The sequence below is a fragment of the Meles meles genome, chromosome 3 (genome assembly GCF_922984935.1).
Source record: "Meles meles chromosome 3, mMelMel3.1 paternal haplotype, whole genome shotgun sequence".
Classification (NCBI taxonomy): domain Eukaryota; kingdom Metazoa; phylum Chordata; class Mammalia; order Carnivora; family Mustelidae; genus Meles; species Meles meles.
The window spans coordinates 75,099,219-75,122,710 of record NC_060068.1 but is presented as its reverse complement, the minus strand read 5'-3'; the positions used below and the strand labels follow the sequence as shown (position 1 = coordinate 75,122,710).

The 23,492-nt window shown below is 36.8% G+C and overlaps 1 protein-coding gene across 5 annotated transcripts in view; it reads left to right on the top strand.

The window, feature by feature from the left end:
- The window catches only part of XRCC4 (X-ray repair cross complementing 4), a 275,028-nt gene extending 253,187 nt beyond the window's left edge, over positions 1-21,841 (top strand). For all 5 annotated transcript variants that reach the window (XM_045999510.1, XM_045999511.1, XM_045999513.1 and 2 more), the window contains exon 8: positions 21,216-21,841. In XM_045999510.1, coding sequence (XP_045855466.1) covers positions 21,216-21,327 — 112 coding nt within the window. In that variant the 3' untranslated portion in view covers positions 21,328-21,841. The remainder of the gene's footprint in view (positions 1-21,215) is intronic.
- Positions 21,842-23,492: the final 1,651 nt, after the last annotated feature.

The window sequence follows — 23,492 nt, the reverse complement described above, 5'->3', positions numbered from 1 at the left end:
TGAGAAAATACTGGTTGAAGTGAGAAAAGTGTGAAAAACAGGTTTTTATAATTGTGTTGACTATTTTTGTCATTATTATTTTCTAATAGTTTGTTCATCATAGGTTAAGTAGTTTTAGTGGAATGACCTGAGGAAAACTGTTATTTATAACAGTTCTAAAAATTGTGTTCTGAGTTTTAGTTAAAAATAAACTTTTTAAAAAAAAATATTTTATTTATTTATTTGACAGAGATCACAAGTAGGCAGAGAGACAGGCAGAGAGGAAGGGAAGCAGGCTCCCTGCTGAGCAAAGAGCCCAACGTGGGGCTCAATCCCAGTTAGTTAGTATAACTAAACTAATGGTATTAGTTATGAACTTGTTAGCATACAAATTTATAAACAGCCAAAATTACTTAGAAAAATAAATAAATTTCTTCATAATGGAAAGTGAGCTAGCTACTAGTCAGCAGTAGTTGTCAGAAATTAAAATTTCTTTGTGGAACCTGTAAATAAGGTTTAAATTTATTTAATGGGAGGGGATTTCCAAAAAGTCTGTATTATTGCTATTCTCATCTGGAATGGTTTTTATTTTGTGTAAATTATATTAAAAAGTAGCTGTAGCTTTTTTCACACTCAACTCTTAAGAGAAAAAAGGCAAATGCCTTTGACAACACTTTTTAGTCAGTTTCAACACACGTAGTTCTTTATTCTAGGAATTGCATCAAATTCTGAATGAAACAATGATTCTAAATCATAGTTCCTGTTCTCCAGTTGCTTACAGTATAAGTGACAAAGATGTACAGAATTAAAAGCTGTGGCTGATACTCCTGTTGAGAGGTTGTTTCTGTGTCTCCTCCCCTTCAGTGCGGGTGGCTTTTGACTCATTTTAACAGCACAACGCAGGAAAAGCTGTGCTGTGTGATTCCCAGAGACTAGGTCAAAAAAGGCAACCTTGTGCTTAGAGTCCCTAAGGTTTTATATAAGAAGTCTGAGTACTCTAGGCTTCCATGCTATAAGGAAGCCAAGCCACTGAAGACTCTCCAGTAGCCAGTCCCAATTTTTGATGGCTCGCAGTCCACACACCAGATAGGACTGAATTAGCTCTCACCAGATAGGACTGAATTAGCTCTTAGAGAATTCCAGCTCCCAGCCATTATGTCATCCTAGTTTCCAGTATTCCCAGTTAATGCTCTGATGCCATGGCACAAAGACAAGCCATCCTCCACTATGCCTTGTTCAAATTCCTGACTGATAGAAAGTACGGGCATAATACAGAGGCCATTGTTTGGTGCTGCTAAAGGTTGGTTTATTGCACAGCAATGACCTTACTTGATTTAGGATATACTGTGGTAGAATAGGAGATAATTAATTTCTCTGCCTAGGAAAATACAGAAGCCTTCCCAAGGTCAGTGATGTCTGAATTTGCCCCCCCCCTTTTTTAAGATTTACTTATTTATTTTGGAGGGTGGGGAGGGCCAAAAGGAGACACTCTTCAAACATACTTCCCCCTGAGCAAAGAGCCCAATGTGAGGCTTGATCTCATGAACCATGAGATCATGACCTGTGCTGAAACGAAGAGCCAGACCCTTAACTAACTGAGCCACCCAGGTGCCCTGAATTTGGCTTTTAATGATGAGTAGGAGTCTGCTAAGTAAGGAACTTAGGAGAAAGAGACCTCTGGCTGAGAGAACTATGTGGAAAAGTTTGACGATGAAAGAATGGTGTGTTTAGTGGATGACGAGAAGTTTAGTATAGAAGAACATTGGATAGTTAGAGCCAGAAAGATAACCATGAAGCCAGAAATTATTCAATGATTTCTTTCTTTATTTGCTATGCCAAGGGAGTTTCAACTACACCATTGTAGGAGTGGAAGATAATAATCAAATTTGTGTCATAGAAAGATAACTAATTAGCAACAGAAGATGGGCTAAAGGAGGAAAGAAATGAAAGGGGGAAAGTTAATAATTACATGGTTTAGATGACAATCAAGACTGAAATAGATAGCCTTCTTCTGGTAGCAAAATAAGATCAGTTAGGTAACAGTGGTTGTTTGAATTGTTAATCAATTATTTCCTGAATTTGTCTGTTCAAGGCTTAATAATCAAATGCTATAACCAGTCCTACTTTTTGGCAAATCAAACCAATGCCTTTACAAAACATTGATTTAATTAAATTTGTTAATGATACTTCTGAATGCTGTATAAGAACTTCTTCCACTATGAATTTTGGAGAATTGTGATTAAATAATACTATTTTTATATTTTTCTTATGGCATTATTTATACTAGGACATTTTAAAAAAAGAAATTAAATCGCATCAGTTAATACACTAATGGAACCATGTGTCATATTTACTCTCCTTCCTCAAAATAAACATTAGTTAAGTACAAAATCTTAAAAAAATGGTAATTTATGTAATGATAAAATGTATATAATTCACTTAGTAAATGTAGTTATGTAAACATAAAACACAACTGTAGTCAACAGCTTTCTGTGTGGTTTTGTTTGACTTTTAAATAAGATTTGAGTGCATTTCGTGTATGTTTAGTGTGATAAATAAAAGTTCAGTGGTGACACTTGAACTTTTACTGGAATCATAACACCATCCATGTAATAAATTTTTCCAGGGTCAAAAGAGTGGATAGGTCTTTCTTCAGTCACTTTGAGCATGTAGATTACATCTTCCATGCCTTGTACTGCCTTATCTACAACAGTGAATTACTACCAGTTGTGAGATAAAATGAGTTGTTTTTAAAACACTCTGCCTCCCTAATCAGCTTGGCTTTACTTTATAGGTCGGTTAATTTTTTTTTCGAATGCACTAAAAAGAGTAATCTTTATAATTCAGAATCAAAATCCACAGATTGTAAATTATTTCCATCTGCCTTCTTCCAGTGCACTGACTCCTTTCTGACATGTTTCTGTAAAACAGAACATCTCCCAGAACTTGAGCAATGACTCTTTACATTTCACCCATAAAACTAAGTTGAATTAGTATACTTTTTTATGTAAAAAGAAGTGGGTTTTTGGTTTGTTTATTTTATGTATGAGTTATATGGTACTCTACTCATTTTTGTATGAAATTATTATAGTATTAGTAACGTTACAAAATAGTTCCACTTTATTTTTTAAGATTTTATTTATTTATTTGACAGAGAGAGAGAGAGAGACAGCAAGACAGCGAACGCAGGCAGGGAAAATGGGAGAGGTAGAAGCAGGCTTCCCACCAAGCACGGAGCCCAGTGCAGGGCCCCAGACAGAGCTCAATCCCAGGACCCTGGGATCATGACTCGAGCCAAAGGCAGATGCTTAACAACTGAGCTACCCAGGTGTCCAGTGGTTTGACTTCTTTAAAAAAGTCTGACTGTGTAATCATCCTTAGTCACCTTTTCCATGAAAAGCCTAGGAAAATATTCAGGAAGGATTTGGAGCAGACTGATAATCCATAAATCCAAAGGGAAGGAGTAAATCCAAAGGTAAGCCACAGTGCAGGATGGCACTAATGACAGGCTTGCTGCTTTGTGAGTGGATGAATTAATTAGACTGGGTCATTTTAAGAATGCTAAGAATAAAGCCTACTAACAAGGACTAAAATAATGAAGAAATCTGTTAATTAAAGTAGAAATTAAGTTCTCTTACTGTAAAACAAAAGACAGTGGAGCTTTAAAAAGAAAAAAGAGGAGGAAAGGAAGGAGAAGGAATAGCCTAATAAAGCAGAATATGTATTTATCAGGAAAATACATATTTATTTGCAGGCAAAAAAAAAATTGCCAAGTATTTCCTAAAAGAGGGAAAGCATGTGTGTTTTTTTTTTTTTAAGATTTTATTTATTTATTTGACAGAGAGAGAGATCACAAGTAGGCAGAGAGGCAGGCAGAGAGAGAGGAGGAAGCAGGCTCCCTGCGGAGCAGAGAGCCCGATGCGGGGCTCGATCTCAGGACCCTGAGATCTTGACCTGAGCCGAAGGCAGCGGCTTAATCCACTGAGCCACCCAGGCGCCCAAGTATGTGTGTTTTAAGTGTTAGAAAGGAGAGTGCTCGCTTCGGCAGCACATATACTAAAATTAGAAAGGAGGTTTTCTGGTGTCTGTAGTAATTAAGGATCAAAACTAGGTTCTGATTAGGACAGAATGAGTCCATACATCATCAGCACATTATTGGTTTTTAAAAGGCCCATTATTTATCTGTCCAGAAGTCTGAGCAATTGGTTAGGTTCAGTTTGGGACTGGTATACAGGTCACTCAAAATTTGTGGTCAGGACAAACTACAATAATTTGCAGGCTCGGTGCAAAATGAAAATGCAAAGCCCCTTTGTTCAAAATGAGTAACAGTTTCAAGGTAGTGATAGCAGAACAATAATCCAGTGATGAGGGCCTCTAAGCATGTGGCCCTGTGTGACAGACAACACATGTCACATTCCCATGGGGGTTGCATTTCCGTGGTTCTTTAACAGCTTTACTCTTTGGAACTGTCATAATAAAGCACAGCTCTGTAGACAGGCCTTTAAACTCAACCTAGACTGGGGCTACTGAAACTGTAATTTCAGGGGAGCTCAGCAGCTTCCTGCTGCTACTGTCTTGGATGGTTTGTATGCTCACCTTCGTATTCTAAATTTTCTAGCAGTCTCCTGGGTCTCTGACCCTTGGTGAGCACTCCATAAATAGTGAATGGAAAGGTGATGAATGATGTAGTTACCAGCCTTTCTCAGGGAATCGGTTCAGTTTATCTCTGGGTAAGAAGATGCAACGTGAGTTCTTTGAAGTTTCAGTTCCTATTGCAGAGAACTCACAGATGCCTCCTCCAGCCAGGTCGAGGGTTTCTTTTAGCCCTGAGCCTTGTGTATCCTCTTAAACAACCTGTTTCTCTATTCTGTTATCCTGAAACATATTTAAGCTGATGGGTTAGAATAGCAATTGAGCCCTGACCAAATTAAGGGAGGAAGAGGTAGAGGAATGGCCATCACCCTTCCAAAGATGTCTGTGCCTTAATTCCTCGAACCAAGCTACGTTAGATCACATGGCAAAGGGGTTGCTGATGGATTAAAGTTGCTAATCGGCTGTCCTTAAATGTTACTGAATATCCTGAATTATCCTGGTAGGTCCAATGTGTCACAAGGCTTTTAAATGGGAGAGAGAGAGAGAAGGAGAGGCAGAGAAAGATGTGATGAAGAAAGCAAGGTCAGGGTGATGTGCTGTGAGACAGGGTCCTTCTGACGTAGCTGGGCTTGAAGACGAAAGAAGAGGGTAGCTCTGGAAGCTGGAAAAGGCAAGGAAATAAATTCTCCACTAGAGCCTCCAGAGAGAAACACTGCGCTGCCAACACCTTGATTTTAGTCCAGTGAAATCTGGGTCAGATAGAAGACCTCCGGAACAATAAGAGAATGAATTTGTGTTTTTGTGAGCCATTATGTTGTGGTGATTTGTTACAGTAGTGGCTGAAAACTCAAACAGCTCGTTTCATACTGTAGTGAGACTAGAGATCACTAACTTACATGGCTGGGTATTAGTGTCTACCCATGATTTTTTTCCATTTCTCTTGGTAACCAAAAGTAGAGTTCTGTCTTCCTTTTCTATATTTTTATTTTCTTTCATTGGACCACTAAATTTTCGGTTTCAGGTTAGCAGATGTTGTATTCTCAAGGAGGTAAGTAACGTAGTCTGTTCCAGAAAACGCTGGTTTCCTGGGATGTTAATAGTTGAGAGATAGTAAAGAAAAGGGCTTCCGCTTCAAAGTTCACACCCCAAACCCAGGTTAAACAAGGTTCTTTTTCCGTAAAGCGCTTTATAAAGATATGATCTATGTATAGAGTTTAAAAAATCTTAGCCATTTAAGAGAATATCCAGCAAGAAGTATCTTTGTTTTTCTGCTCAAGCTCCTTTCCCCACAGTTAGCCATTACTAGTTTCTAGTGAATCCTAGCCTAGAGATGTTGTGTATACATATAAACACACACACACATATTATATGCACATATTCTTTGGCACCTTGCTTTTGTTTTACTTAATAATTTATTAATTTTTTTTTAAAGATTTACATATTGAACAGAGAAAGAGAGCACGAGTGGGGAGCAGGGAGAAGGGCAGAGGGAGAGGGAGAGGCAGGCTGAGCAGGGAGCCCGATGCAAGGCTCCATCCCAGGACCCTGGGATCATGAACTGAGCTGAAGGCAGAGGCTTAACCGACTGAACCACCCAGGTGCCCTACTTAATAATTTAATTAACAAATTTATTTATGGAATTTCCATAGCTCTTAATGTATAATATGCACATGAAACACTAAGAGGACTTCATGAGATTAAAAAAATGCCTATTTCTAAACATTTTGGCCCACACATTTCACTCTTTGAGAGCATCTCATAAAACCATCTTTTGAGACACCTGCTTCACACCAAGCTGCTTTCCTCTGTACTAGAAGTAAGAATTAGTGACTCCCATACACCAGCGTGGCATGATAGGTGTGCAATTGGGAGTGAGGGAAACGTAGGCTTATATCCTGGCCTCTTACCTGGTTGTTGCTCACATACATATTTACTGACTGTGTGGCTTTGGGCAGGTTTTTTAACTTTATTGAGACTTCTACTTCTCAATACTGTCTACCTCACTCAGTCATTTGTTCATTAACTAATACATGCAATTATTAGAACGTTTATAAGCTATGTCAAGTATAACAGAGTCTTCTGCCTGAGAAGCTTTCTAGTCTTGTGAGGGAGGCTTCATCTGTAGCACTTGAAGCACCAATAAACAATGGCCTTTCTTAAAATTAAGGTTGTGGAGAACCATTTTCTACCAAGATGACAGTTTTCTACTTTTATAGGCATAGATCAGCAGTAGCAAGCGTCACACCATTTCAAAACGTGCAATGAATGTAGGAAGAGGTGAGGTTTAATATAGGGTTTTTCAGGTATTGATTTTTCAAAGCCTGTGTAGATTCTAATATTAATCATCTGATGAATTATCAGAGTAATATTATTTATCTGAATAAAGTACAGTAAGTAACAAAATCTTCCAGTTTATTATAAAATTCCTGCATATATGTTGGCTTTCTTGTGGACTGCGAATATATAGTTCTTAATGTTTGTGACTTAACACATTGAATTGTATAGAGCCACAGAGTCTTTTTTCAAATCCATAATATATATATTTTACAGGAAAATTTTAGAATTATCTTTCTTTCTCAATGCCTATAAAGCATCTTAACATTAAGTATAGTCACGCTTCAGAATTCTGCTTTTTTTGTTTCAGTCAGAATTACTTATTTCAAAAGCATATTTCTGTTTTCTTCTTGCTCTTAATACATTTGAACAGCAAAGTCATATTCTTTAGAAAAAGATATCTTCAGAAATTTAATTGAAAATAACTAACACTATTTATTTGCCATTTCACTTGCCAGAAATGAAGTTTTGACTTCTCTTCTTTCATTTTCCCAGGCCAACACAATGGTGTCTGGGCCCACTGAATTCCAGACAACATACAACACTTGTTTTACTGAGTCCTGATGACTTCAGTCTGTTAATTTGTTTAGGACATGCTTTTGGTTTTTATAAGGTCAACTAGAAATTCGAAGCTACTTTTCCCACTTATTTTAAGATCAAAAAATTTTTAAATACTGAAATTTAATTTGAAAATATTGTGGTAACTCTGGTAATGTCAAATCTTTAAGCATACATTTCAGACTTTTCCATTTGAAGAATGTTTCTGTAATTGAGTTTATTTTGGGAACTCTGTTAAGGTCAGTATATTAGCTTCCCAGTTATTTAATACTAGCAAGTACAGAATACCTTGATTTGGCTATGTTTTTGTGGTCCTTTTGATGAAGGTTTGATTTGTTACATCCTAAAAAACAAATCATTTGCTGTTTGGCTTATTATTATAAAATAATTTATGTCCTTGCCAGCGCTCAGGTCTAACTCTCTCCCAATACATCACCCCTAACTTACTCCTCACACCACATCTAACCTTTACCCTGATGCCTGGGTGGATGCCAGGGAAGTTGGTAGTATATACATATATACACATATGTATAGATATATACATATATATACATATATACACATATACACATATATGTAGATATAACTAAAATGTGAGAGAAACAGTTACTTTAGAATGATCTGCTTTGGTGGCCAGGCAGGAACTGACCAATTTGCTAGATTCTTGCTGTGGCTGCTACAGTCCAAGAATTTCAGACCTCCTTCTTTCCAAAAGAAAACATGGCCTGTTCTTTTCTCTAATAAATCACAGCAATAGTAGCATCCTTCCAAGCTGTTCTTCTCAACTCCAGATAATTCATAGTGCGTGAAAACGTGGATTTCTAGATTGAGCAAAGTTGTATAGAAAGCTAGCATTTCGGTGGCATGTGGAAAGAGCATAAGCTGAGCACACAAAATGAACTTGACCCTTGGCCCTTGACAACGCTTCTCTCTGATTCTCCCTGTATCTCTTACATCATTCCTTTACAGTCTCCTTGTAATCATTTCTATCTGCCCTGCAATTTTAATACTCTGCAGAATTCTATACGAAACTGTTTTCTCTGATAGTATAGTTCTCTTCCGCTCTTTTGTCTTTAGTGCCAGTGATACGGCAGTGACTGCTGTCTCCCTACACAAAACCCCAGCAGCTCCCCTGAGCTCCCCACCTATGTAATGGTTTACCTGTTCACTGTCTATCCCCATTCACATATCCTGCACGCACTTGAGACTCACCAAACCCTTTATGCCTAATTTAAGTGTAAAGTTTAAAAGCAAACCCTTTACACCTAATACTAATACTAATACTAATACTAATCCCTCTTCTGTATCACCATCTTCACAGAAACCAAACTCAAAAAACCCAGATATCTGAGAACATTGCCATGGAAGAGCAAAGAACTGTTAGGTACTTACACAATTATGTTAACACAGTACACACACACACACACACACACTGGTGTTCAGAGAGGAATACTGCCTAGTTTTGCATGTTTTTGAACTTTGAGTAATAGAATCATATTATGTGTATTTTTTTTTTTTGTGCTTTGCTCTTTTGTTCAACACTGATTCATGCATGTGTATAGCTGTATTGTTGTAGTCTATGGTGTGAAAATTCTGCAACTTACGTGCCCATTTTCCTGTTGAGAGACATTGGGTAGTTTTCAGTTTTTCACTATTAAAAGCAATGCACCAATGAACGTTTGTGCACGTATCTCCTGACACAGATATGCAAATGTTTCTTGAGAATGTGTGCATAGGAGTAGAATTCCTGGGTGTAGAAAACATCTCCATATACCTGGTTAGTGGTTGCCAAATTGTTACCCAAAATGATTTCACTGTTTATGCTCTGACTAGTAGTAATTTATCTTGTTACATTCCATGTCCTCTATGATCTCTGCTATTGTTGGACATTTTCATTTTTGCTAATCTGGTGTAAAATATTTCATAGTGGTTTTCATTTCCTTGGTTACCAGTGAAGTCAGTTTTATTACTGTATGCTTATTTGCCCCCACTGTTCCCTTCTCTTGAGTTCCTGTGGTCTTTGGCATACATGTTAACTTATGTTGGATTTTTTAAATGTCATAGGAGTTTTAGATAGTGATCCTTTGTCAGTAGCATATGTTGCAACATCTCCTGTCAGTTTGTAATTTGTCTTTTCCTTTTCGTTAAGGTGTCTACTGATCAGTAGAAGTACTTACTTCTAATGCTTCTAATGTAATTGAATTGATCGATCTTTATGGTTTCCATTTATGCTTAAAAACAAAAACAAAAACCTATCTATTGTAAGATCCTAAAGACATTCTCCTCAATTTGTTGTGTGTATTGTGTAGGTAGAGATACATAGGCCACATAAAAATTGACCTTTGATTTTTTATTTCAGGACCATTGTTTGTGTCATAGTCAAGTGGGCATGATTTTTCAAGTGTCACAGTGCCATTAATCATTACACATTTTTCTGGAGCTCTCATTTTGCTCAGCTTGGCTCCTGGACATGATTCAGGAATATTATTCTCAGAATATGAAACAAAATGCAAGGGATTCACTCCAAACTATATTAATATTTCTCATTTGAGTAAGAAAAGGTTGATATTCCAGCCATGGTAACACCAGTATTAAACTAGGCTGAGAAATGCCCTTACAAAATGAGCCAATAACTGGAAATAACATTTTAAAAGATGTTGCTAATTCAACTCCCAGAAAGTTATAAGAGAAGCCAATCTTCATTCAAACATTTTAGAGAAGCTTTCCCAGGATGACATATATCTTTTGACAAATTTAACTTTTGATTTATATTATTCATTGTTATAGATGGTGGTCATGCAGTTTTGATATTTTGACTTGAGGTGTAGTTCCTGTGTAGTTGTGTATATGTTTGTATTCTAATACAGTGTGGAATCAAGCTAATAAAACAGTAATCTCTGCAGTTGTATTGTTGAGAACAGAAGTCATCTTTTAGTAAAGCTGTCATCATCTAGTTTCATTTATTCCCTTTATTTAAAAAGTCCTTAAACTTAAAAAAAAAAAAGTCCTTAAACTTAAGCATTAAACTCTACAAATGTGGTTTATTCTTATCATTAGCCATTCTTTAATTTATAATATTCATTTATTCCACAGATATTTATTAAGAAACTGTGTTTTGGAAAGTAGTCTATGCTCAACTGAGTGTAACTGTTTCAGAATTCAGGACCTGGAAGACCTCTAAGATCATTTATAGTAATCATAACATCCCACAGATTAAATTAAGACACTGAGATCCAGAAAAGACCCAGAAAAGAGATCCAGGAAACTGCAGTCACCTGACCAGAATCTCAGAGTGTTGGAGTATAAATAAAAATCCTTTACCCTGGCTTCAGAATTCCTCCTGTTGAATGATGTTTTCCACAAAAATACCTGAAAAATCTTCCTGAGTCCTAAATATTGATACAATATTTATAGAGATTCCCAAAAGGATAAATCACTGTGAGAAAATTATATTACATAGTTACTTCAAGCTCCTTATAAAATTTTTAGGATGAAAAGACACATTTTTCTAAAAATCAGAAAAAGCAAAAATTTTAACTGCAAGCTTCCAGAGGGCAAGAATCATTTGATATCTTTATCAGTTTGTTTTATTCCCCTAATACAGTGAGCTGTTCATACTACATACTAAACAAATATTGATTAAATGAATAAAATTATATATTGAAATAGAAGGTAAAGACATTAGATACTTGAAATGATTAAAGAAAAGAAGAATCAGGCTGAATGTGAAAAGTCTTTGTGGAACATTTAGGACTTAAAATGGCCATAACTAATATTATGGAGGAACTCCCAAGTTTCAAGTTACTTGTTTAGCTCATTTTCTATTAAGACTTTAGATACAGATTCTCTGAGTTATTTACTTTCAGACTTCACCTCTAAGCGTGAATTCTTTGAATAAGCATGTTCATGAAAAAATAATGTGATAAATATACTAAGTTATATGTTTAAGGATATTAATTGGTTTGTTGTTTGTAAGAGCATTAAAAAATGGAAGTAAGCCAAATATACATCAATAGATCGGTGGCTAGTACAACCAAATTAAAATGATGAATGTAGATAAGTATCTTTTTTTAATTAACATATAATGTGTTATTTGTTTCAGGGGCACAGGTCTGTGAATCATCAGTTCTACACAATTCACAGCACTCCCCATAGCACAAACCCTCCCCAATGTCCATCACCCAACCACCCTATCCCTTCCCCTCCCACTGCCCAGCAACCCTCAGTTTGTTTCGTGAGATTAAGAGGCCCTTATGGGTTGTCTCCCTCCCAATCCCATCTTGTTTCATCTTTTTACTCCCTACTCCGACGACCCCCTGCCTGCCTCTCAAATTCCTACCAGTGAGATCATATGATAATTGTCTTCCTCTGATGTACTTATTTCGCTTAGCATGATACCCATCCATGTCATTGAAAATGGCAAGATTTTGTTTTTTGATGGCTGCATTTTATATATATACACACACACACACACACACACACACACATATGTGTATGTATATACACACAAACACGTATATATCACATCTTCTTTATCCATTCATCTGTTGATGGACATCTAGGTTCTTTCCATAGGTTGGCTATTGTGGACATTGCTGCTGTAAATATTCAAGTGTACATGCCCTTCAGATCACTACATTTGTACCTTCAAGGTAAAACCCAGTAGTGTGAAAAAAAATGAATAAAAATAAATTTTAAAAATTTAAAAAAACAAAAACCAGTAGGGCCATTGCTGGGTCGTAGTGTAGCTCTATTTTCAACTTTTTGAGAAACCTCCATACTGTTTTCCAGAGTGGCTGCACCAACTTGTTTCCCACCAACAATGTAGGAGGGTTCCCCTTTCTCCACATCCTCGCCAACACCCGTTTACTGATTGGCTGATTTTAGCCATTCTGTCTAGTGTGAGGTGGTATCTCATTATGGTTTTGAGTTGTATTTCCCTGATGCCGAATGATGTGGAGCACTTTTTCATGTGTTTATTGGCCATCTGGATGTCTTCTTTGCAGAAATGTCTGTTCATGTCCTCTCCTCTGCCCATTTCTTGATTGGGTTATTTGTTCTTTGGGTGTTGAGTTTGGTAAATTCTTTATAGATTTTGGATACTAGCCCTTTATCTGATATGTCGTTTGCAAATATCTTCTCCCATTCTGTCAGTTGTCTTTTGGTTTTGTTGACTGCTTCCTTTGCTGTACAAAAGTTTTTAATTTTGATGAAGTCCCAATAGTTCATTTTTGCCCTGGCTTCCCTTGCCTTTGGTGATGTTTCTACAAAGAAACTGCTGTGGCTGAGGTGGAAGAGGTTGCTGCCTGTGTTCTCCTCAAGGATTTTGATGGATTCCTGTCTCACATTGAGGTCTTTCATCCATTTTGAGTCTATTTTTGTGTGTGATGTAAGGAAATGACCCAGTTTCATTCTGCATGTGGCTGTCCCAATTTTCTCAGCACCACTTGTTGAAGAGACTTTTTTCCATTGGACAGTCTTTCCTGCTTCATCGAAGATTAGTTGACCATAGAATTGAGGGTCCATTTCTGGGCTCTCTATTCTGTTCCATTGATCTATGTGTCTGTTTTTGTGCCAGTACCATGCTGCCTTGATGATGACAGCTTTGTAATAGAGCTTGAAGTCTGGAATTCTGATGCCACCAACTTTGGTTTTCTTTTTCAACATTCCTCTAGCTATTTGGGGTCTTTTCTGGTTCCATATAAATTTTAGGATTATTTGTTCCATTTCTTTGAAAAAAGTTGATGGTATTTTGATAGGGATTGCATTAAATATGTAGATAGCTCTAAGTAGCATAGACATTTCCACAATATTTGTTCTTCCAATCCATGAGCATGGAACATTTTTCCATTTCTTTGTGTCTTCTTCAGTTTCTTTCATGAGTACTTTTTAGTTTCCTGAGTACAAATTCTTTGCCTCTTTGGTTAGATTTATTCCTAGGTTTCTTATGATTTTGGGTGCAATTATAAATGGGATTGACTCCTTAATTTCTCTTTCTTCTGTCTTGTTGTTGGTGTATAGAAATGCAACTGATTTCTTTGCATTGGTTTTATATCCTGACACTTCACTGAATTCCTGTATGAGTTCTAGAAGTTTTGGAGTGGAGTCTTTTGGGTTTTCCACATAAAGTATCATATCATCTGCAAAGAGTAAGAGATTGACTTCTTCTTTGCCGATTTGGATGCCTTTTAATTCTTTTTGTTGTCTGATTGCTGAGGCTAGGACTTTTAGTACTATGTTGAATAGCAGTGGTGGCAGTAGACAGCCCTGTCCTTTTCCTTTCCTTAGGGGAAAAGCTATCAGTTTCCCCCCATTGAGAATGGTATTTGCTGTGGGTTTATCATAGATGGCTTTGATGATATTGAGGTATATACCCTCTATCCCTCACTGTGAAGAGTTTTGATTAAGAAAGGATGCTGTACTATGTCAAAAGCTTTTTCACGATCTATTGAGAGTATCATAGGGTTCTTGTTCTTTCTTTTATTAATGTATTGTATCACACTGATTGATTTGCAGGTTTTGAACCAGCCTTGCAGCCCAGGAATAAATCCCACTTGGTCGTGGTGAATAATCCTTTTAATGTACTGTTGGATCCTATTGGCTATTATTCGTGCTCATCGGGGATATTGGTCTGTAATTCTCCTTTTTGATGGGGTCTTTGGTTGTTGGATCAACATAATGCTGGCCTCATAAAATGAGTTTGAAAGTTTTCCTTCCATTTCTATTTTTTGGAACAGTTTCAGGAGAATAGGTATTAATTCTTCCTTAAATGTTTGGTAGAATTCCCCTGGGAAGTCATCTGGCCCTGGGCTCTTGTTTTTTGGGAGATTTTTGATTACTGTTTCAATGTCCTTACTGGTTATGGGTCTGTTCAGGTTTTCTATTTCTTCCTGGTTCAGTTTTGGTTGTTTATATGCCTCTAGGAATGCATCAATTTCTTCCAGATTGTGAAATTTGCTGGCGTATTGTTGCTCCTATGTTCTTATAACTGTTTTTATTTCTTTGGTGTTGGTTGTGTTCTCTCCTCTTTCATTCATGGTTTTATTAATTTGGGTCCTTTCTCTTTTCTTTTGGATAGGTCTGGCCAGGGGTTTATCAATCTTATTAATTCTTTCAAAGAACTAGCTCATAGTTTCGCTGATCTGTTCTACCATTCTTTTGGTTTCTATTTCATTGATTTCTGCTCTGATCTGTATTATTTCTCTTCTCCTAATGAGTTTTTGCCTTCTTTGCTATTCTTTCTCCAGCCCTTCAGGAGTAGGGTTAGGTTGTATACTTGAGACCTTTCTTGTTCCTTGAGAAAGGCTTGTATTGCTATGTACTTTCCTCTCAGAACCGCCTTTGCTGTATCCCAAAGATTTGAGCAGTTCTGGTTTTGTTTTGTTTTTTTTTTTTTTTTTGGGTGGGGAGGGTTCATTTGTTTCCATGAATTCTTTTAATTCTTCTTTAGTTTCCTGGTTGAACCCTTCTTTCTTTAGTAGGATGCTCTTTAGCCTCCATGTATTTGAGTTCTTTCCAACTTTCTTCTTGTGGCTGCATTCTAGTTTCAAAGCATTGTTGTCTGAAAATATGCAGGGAATGATCCCAGTCTTTTGGTACTGGTTGAGACCTGATTTGTGACCCAGGATGTGATCTATTCTGGAGAATGTTCCATGTGTACTAGAGAAGAATGTGTATTTTGTTGCTTTGGGATGGAATGTTCTGAATATATCTTTGATATCCATCTTGTCCAGTGTGTCATTTAGAGCCTTTATTTCCTTGTTGATCTTTTGTAGGTGATCTGTCCATTTCAGTGAGGGGGGTGTTAAAGTCCCCTACTATTATTGTATTATTGTTGATGTGTTTCTTTGATTTTGTTATTAATTGCTTTATGTAATTGACTGTCCCCATGTTAGGGGCATAGATATTTAAAATTGTTAGATCTTCTTATTGGACAGACCCTTTAAGTATGATATAGTATCCTTCCTCATTTCTTAGTATAGTCCTTGGCTTAAAATCTAATTTATCTTTTATAAGGATTGCCACCCCAGCTTTCTTTTGATGTCCATTAGCATGGTAAATAGTTTTCAACCCCTCACTTTAGATTTGGAGGTGTCTTTGTGTCTAAAATGAGTTTCTTATAGACAGCATATCAATGGATCTTGTTTTTTTAATCCATCCTGATTCCCTGTGTCTTTTGATTGGGACATTTAGCCCATTTACATTCAGGGTAACTTCTGAAATATACGAATTTTGTGCCATTATATTGCCTGTAAGGTGACTGTTACTATATATTGTCTCTGTTCCTTTCTGGTCTGTTACTTTTAGGCTCTCTCTTTGCTTAGAGGACCCTTTCAATATTTCCAGTAGGGCTGGTTTGGTGTTTGCAAATTCTTTCAGTTTTTGTTTGTCCTGGAAGCTTTTTATCTTTCCTTCTATTTTCAATAACAGCCTAGCTGGATGTACTATTCTTTGCTGCATGTTTTTCTCTTTTAATGCTCTGAATATACCATGCCAGTCCTTTCTGGCCTGCCAGGTCTCTGTGGATACGTCTGCTGCCAATCTAATATTTCTATTGTTATATATTACAAACCTCTTGTCCCAAGCTGCTTTCAGGATTTTCTTTTTATCACTGATACTTTTGAGTTTTACTGTTAGATGACAGGGTATGGACCTATTCTTATAGATTTTGAATGGGGTTCTCTGTGCCTCCTGGATTTTGATGTTTGTTCCCTTCACCAAATTAAGGAAATTCTCTGCTGTAATTTGCTCCAATATACCTCTGCCCCCCACCTTTCTTCTTTTTCTGGGATCCCAATTATTCTAATATTGTTTTGTCTTTTGCTTTCACTTATCTCTCATATTCTCCCCTCGTGGTCCAGTAGTTGTTTATCTCTCTTTTTTGCAGCTTGCTCTATTATCCATCATTTGGTCTTCTATATCACTGATTCCCTCTTCTGCCTCATTTATCCTAGCAATAAGAGCCTCTGTTTTTTATTGCACTGCATTAATAGCTTTTTTGATATCAACTGGGTTAGATTTTAGTTCTTTTACTTCTCCAGAAAAGGATTTTAATTCTCCAGAAAGGGATTCCCTAGTATCTTCTATGCTTTTTTCATGCCCAGTTAGCATCTTGATAATCATTATTCTGAAATCTAGTTCTGACATGTTACTAATGTCCTTACTGAATAGATTCCTAGCCATCAGTACTGCCTCTTGTTCTTTTTTTTTTTTTTTTTGAGGTGAGTTTTTTTGCCTTGTCATTTTATCCAGTTAAGAATAGATGAATGAGAGAACTAAATATTAAAAGGGTAGCAACAAGCCCAGAAAAATATGCACTAACCAAGTCAGAAGATACCCGAAATTAGGGGGAGAAGAAAGGAGGAGGGGAAAAGAAAATGTTTATATATATATTCATATGATTAGACTGGTGAATAGAATAAAGCCACACACTTGATTTTGGGTGTATATTAGTCTGTTAGAAGAAACTGTTTCCCAAAATTTTAAAGAAAGAAAAAAAAATACACACACACACACACACACACAAATAAGGGTAAACACAATGAAGGGATAGAATATGATTGTAAAGATGAAAATTTAAAAAGATTCTAAAAAGGGAATTGATAAGTTAGTTGAAAAAAGAAAAAAAGTGGGCAAATGATCAGGTTGGAGACTACAACAAAGCCACAAAGCCATATGCTATATTTACGGTATATTTTCATCCCAAAATTTTAGAAGAAAGTGTATCCCAAAATTTTAAAGAACAAAAAACTTATATGCATAAAAAAATAAGGTTAAATAGAATGAAGGGATAGAATATAAAAATTCAAAAAGATTTTTTAAAAGGTATTGATAAGATAAAATATTCAAAAAAAGGTTAAAATAGAAAGAGGAAAAATTTTTAAAATAAAATAAGAAAAAAATAAAATTAAAAAAATTTAACTTTAGAAGACTTAAGGAATCATGGGGAAGAAAGCCATGAATTCTGTGTGCTGCATTCCACCAGCTCTGCAGTTCCGCAGTTCTCATTGATCAGTAAACTTGGTCTTGGCTGGCTGTTCTTGTTGATCTTCTGGGGGCAGGGTCTGTCGCAGTGATTCTCAAATGTCTTTGCCAGAGGTGGAACTGCACCACCTTTGCCAGGGGCTAGGCTAAGTAATCTGCTCGGGTTTGCTTTCGGTAGCTTTTGTTCTCTGAGTGCTTTCTGTACAGCTTTGGAGGATGAGATTAAAGATGGTGGTCTCCCAATCCCCAGCCCAAGGAGCCGAGAGCTCAGGGCCCCACTCCTCAGTGCACCCTCAGAGAAAGGCAGTCAATCCCTCCAGACTCCCCGGTCTCTGGCTGGCTCCAAGCTCACCCAGCCTGTGACCAGGCATTTCTATCTTTGGCATATGGCCCTGTTTGGAGTCTCCATACCCAGCAGATTCCTGCAGCATACTCCCACACCATTCCTCCCTGAGGTGGAAGGGGAGGGTCTCCCTGGACCTGGACTTGTGGGGTCTTGTGGTGTCCTGGCTTAAAGAGCAGTGCCCACAAAAAAAAAAAAAAAAAAAAAAAAAAAGTGTGCCTTGGATCACACTTTAAGGTAACCCCAAGCTGAGAACCCCTTGCTGGGATCCTTCTCTGCAGCCGGCTTCCTGGCACTGATACCTGAGCACTCTGCTGCACTCAGGCACTTCTGATCTTTCTGTGACCCCGTGGTACTGAGACCACACTGTCCCCATGAGGGCCTCATCCCCCTCTAAGCCTCTGGATCAATGTCCCTCCATGGACCAGACTTACAAAACTTCAGATTTTGTGCTCTGCTTGTGGTGAGCCGGCCCCTGCCCCCATGGTCTATCTTCCCATGTATCACCTTGGATTCACTTCTCCACATGTCCTACCTTCCATAAAGTGGTTGCTTTTCTGTTCCTATAATTGCTGCTCTTCTCTTTCATCTCCTGTTGAGTTTGTAGGTGTTCAGAATGGTTTGATAACTGTTTAGCTTAATTCCTGGACCCCGACAATATTTAGGTCTCCTACTCATCCACCATCTTGCTCCTCCCCCTATTTATCAACTGCTATATAGAGGAACACTGATGACTGAGAAGAGGTTATTCTTTCTTCTTAGTTAGGTTCTTATTTGTGACCTCCCTAAAACACTTCTAGGAGAGAGGTAAGAATGAGGACAGATTTCAGAAATTTAAGGAATTAGAGAGTAGAGAATTAGATTTGGTGAATGTGGATAAAGAAAAATGGATGCTCTCTGAAAGGCATATCAGAGACCCTGTAGCTAAGTATCTTTTAACATGCAAAGATATTGCTAATATGTAGAGTAAAAAAATTCTCCAAAAACAAAATTATATATTAGAATGATCCCATTTTTGTGAAAATACAAATCATGCAAAATAGAATGATAGACATTTTTATCTTCTTTTTTATGCTTTGTAGAATTTGTAAAAAGTCTTAACAATATTTACTACTTATAGATGATTAAACTTTTCTTTTGGTTGTGGGAAGAGTTCTAAATTTATTATGTTGACTTATCACAGGTATAAAAGCTGTAGAAAATAATCTCTATTCATTGAACAACTTTTGTTAAACATCTGTTATGTACTAGACACTGAAAACAAGAGTCAGTCTAATTCTTGAGCTCCTTGTGACTTTAGAAGGAGATGGGAATCATAAATGGAGCACTAGGAATCTGTATCCTTTAGACTTATGACTTCAGAGTCCTTTTGTCTTATGCCAATTTTTTTTTTTAAATTAAACTGATTGATCTCTGTTTTCTGGCTCTAAACTACAAACAAAATTAGAGATTTTTCAAGGTCTGACTTTTTTTTTTTTTTAATTTGACAGAGAGAGAGAGATCACAAGTAGGCAGAGAGGCAGGCAGAGAGAGGGGGGGAGCAGGCTCTCCGCTGAGTAGAGAGCCCGATGCAGGACTCGATGCCAGGACCCCAAGATCATGACCCGAGCCAAAGGCAGAGGCTTAACCCACTGAGCCACCCAGGTGCCCCAAGGTCTGACTTTTTAATTGAGAAAAATCAATTCTCCATTTTACCAGAAGGAGAAAAAGCAACTCTGAGACATTTGGGGCCAGAGAAAAATGTTTAAATGTGTTGAGTTGACATTGAAAATTTATACATGTAATAATTATACTTTTATTCTCTACTGTATCATTTTCTCCTTCTATGAAATATATTTTATATATTTAATTACATGTTACAATAATTGTGTCTGTATTTATTGTTAATTTTAACATTAAAGTTCCCGGAGGGAGGACTTGTCATCTTGATAATGCATTAATACCTAGCACCTTGGCATTCCCATGAGTGTGATGTTGTCTGAACTTGGCTTGCTCAGGATAAGACAGAACACGTTGCAGCCAACCACGGTTAATTGTATGCAGTCAGGAGGCCAAGGAGGACCCTGTGTCAGTTTCATTTTTAATAATCTCTTGAGACTAAGTGTGGGTGCTAGATTTTTAAAATACTCTTAATCTAAACAAACCAAGTGTTTGGGGATTTTTAATTGGTTAGCCTTTTAAATTAAAGAAACTATTAGCCGGAAATTTTCTTTCTTTCCTTTTCTTTCTCTCTTTCTTTCTTTCTTTCTTTCTTTCTTTCTTTCTTTCTTTCTTTCTTTTGTAGTTTATGTAGTATTAGAAGCCAATAATAATAGTTTCCAAATGTTCTGTGGGAATTTACAAGCATTTTCATACATGGCGCCTCATTTAATCTTTGGACCACCGCTGAGGCAGTTGTTATTCCAGTTTTATAGGTGAGAAAACAGAAGTCTGGTTAGGTTAAAAGACTTGTCTAAAGTCACATGGCTAAGAAGAAATAGACCTGGATCCACACATAGGTGTCCTGACTTCACGTCTCTTTCTCTTAGCTATACTGAGCTGCTATGACTCTGCCTCTGCCTTTGAAGTTGGAAATATGAGGGCATTACTGAGTTTTAGTGGATAGACACAACCTAGTCATAATTGCCCCTAAAGCCACCTCTAATTGTCAATATGAAGCATGTTTTATTTAGGTTCCACAAAGAACCACTGACAAGGTTTTTACGAGGGTCCTTCTGATTGAGCCATTACCCTGCAGGTTACTGTTTTATAAGTCCAATTAACAATCTGGGATCATCATGTCCTTTATCCCAGGACTCAAAGAGAATATTTACATAAATACAGATGTCAGCCCCTTAATGCAGTAACTCCAGTACTGAAATGGAATAAAATGTGGTTATTAAATACATGCAAATTCAGTAAGTAAATGTGGGCCAACATTTCATCAACAACTGGTAAAATGTGAAGTCATTATCAGTTTTATACACTTATAATGGAAAGACCACTAAAGGAAATTCATGTGATTAGAACTTCTGATATTAAGAGGTTCAAATGCATGTTAATAGGTAGAATTTAAGGGCGCCAAAGGAAGATATAAATTGTGATGGGATTGTTAAAGAAATGGCTTGAGACATAGACCTTCTGTATCTTGGCATAGAAAGACTTACAACACAGAGGATATTTTATTTCTTGACCTTAATTATGAGTATTGTTGTAGGCCCTTGAATTTTTGTTAGCTCAGAATAGAGACAGATTAATCCTAAAGCAGTTAAAGTAATTAAATTCTCTTCATCTCTTTTTTTATGTTCAAGCAGCATATGGAAATGAGTCTCTACACCAAGTCTAATAGAATTTAACTTTTATTTCACTTCTGTGCCTCTTAATTTTCTTTTACCCTATATGGCATTTTTAGAATAAAATACCGTTGATTTTCTTTTTACTCTAGGTTTGATCCTCCACTACCTGAGACGTCAAAAAAGGAGCACAGCTCAGCTGAAAACATGTCTTTAGAAACTCTAAGAAACAGTAGTTCAGAAGACCTCTTTGATGAGATTTAACTGTCTCAAAAGGTACTTTGATGTTCACTAGACTATGTTTTCTGTTCATTTCTTTAAACTAAAAAAGCGGGATTTCAAGTCAGCAGCAGCTATTACTGTACCTTACAATTTAATTACATACACACTGAATTGACACCATTGTGCAAAATGGATTATACGTGTATATGAAGATGTGATTTGATGACAGTGGTGCATTATTCTAAACTATTCATTCACATGCCTATAATTACATAAAATCTCAGACTTTTTATGGCAAAGAGCACATTTAGCTTATTTAATTCACACATATGTGGTAGCTGTCTAACATCCTGTCTAGGAAGATTTTGGAAATAGGACAAAGAAAATGTCTACAGGTCTTTCTTGAATAGTCATATTCTGAACAATGTTTGAGCATTTTAACTTGTGAAGTGGTATGTAAAATTTATTTTTAGTCTGTAAACAAATAATCTCAAAATCCGATGACAAAATTGTTGATGCATTGAAGATTTTGTGTTCCTAATAAAATATATTATTTAGCCTAGCTTTTTCCTTTTTTATAGTAACAGGCTTTGCAAGGCGCTTCTTAATATAAATGTAATCCCTTTCTTATCAAAAACATATTTTTCAGAGATTGTTGAAAGATTTCTTACACAGCCTTCTTGGAACACAAGACCATGCGATATTTATTTATCTATCCTCAATAACATCTGGCACGTTTTTAAAAAATTCTCTTTCTACCTCCTACCCTCTCATTTTGTCTTCACTTCTTTCCAGTTGAATATCCATTTTCTCATGGTTCTCAAAGATAACAGTGACCACCATGTTGCTTAATTCAGTGGTTGGTCCATTCTCAGTCCTCAGCTACACCTGACGTAGTCATATCACTTCTCCTCAGTAAACATTTACTTCACCTGATTTATAATAACATAGGCTGTGTTTATTCCTCTTTCATTTTGGCCCCTGAGTCTTTCTCCTTGACTGACAGGTAAGTGTTTGAGTGCCTCGGGCTTAATCTTCAACTTTCTTCTTTTCATTATATGTATTGTCTCCCTAGGTTTTCTTTGGCTTTAAATACCATTTATATGCTAATATCTCCAAAATTAAAAGAGTTCTATTTCCATAGTCATATATGTATACATACAGTTGACCCTCGAACACCATAGGGATTGGGGCATTGATACCCTGGTAGTCAAAAAACTATGTATAATTTTTGATTCCCTAAAAACTTAACCATTAAGAACCTAGTCTTGACTAGAAACCTTACAATAATTTAAAGTCAATTAATACATATTTTATTTATATATGTATTATATATTGTATTCTCATAATAAAGTAAGCTAGAGAAAGTAAAATGTTATTAAGAAATCCTAGGGAAGATACAATACATATAACTAGTATCCTGTAAAAAATCTGTGTGTAAGTGGACCTGCCCGGTTCAAACCCATGTTGTTCAAAGGTCAGGTGTATAATTTATCACTAACTTATCGCAAAAGGAGGTTCTTAAAAATCTGACTGAGTACATATATCTGCTTTGGATGATTACTTAGATGTTTAGATACATGTAAAGCAGAGATTTGATTGTGTTCTAGCCTTCACTTTCTCCCCCACCGCTCCCCACCATGGTCTTTCCCATCCAGCAAGTTTGGAACCACATACCTTTTAACCCAGGAATCTTCCTTGATGCCTCTGCTTCCCTCTTCTCTCACATCCTGACATTTTTACCTCCAAATTACAGCTTGACTCTATCTACTTCTCTCTCTGTATCTGCTACATCTGCCTCCTGACTGGTCTGCCTGCTCATCTCCTGCTTTGTGGAGACAGATTGATTTTTTTTAATTTTAGGTAAGATCATTTCACACCAGAGTTGAAACCCTGCAGTAGTAATCCATTGCCATTTGAATAAAGTTCACAGCATATAAGGTCTGATATGATCTGGCCCCTACCTATCTCTCCCCTTGATTTCCTGCTCCTTTCTCTTTGCTTGCCTCACTCTTGACTGTCCCTCAAGTAGGGCAAATCTCAGTACCATTGTATTGTTGGACCCTATACGCAAAATGTTCATCTTTATATGGTGGTTTCTCATCTTTCAGGTCTTGAGCCAAATGTCTCTTTTCCTGAAATACCCTTTCTAAAGATGAGCACACTCCCAGTCACTGTCCCATTAGAGTGTTTTTTTTTTACTGTGC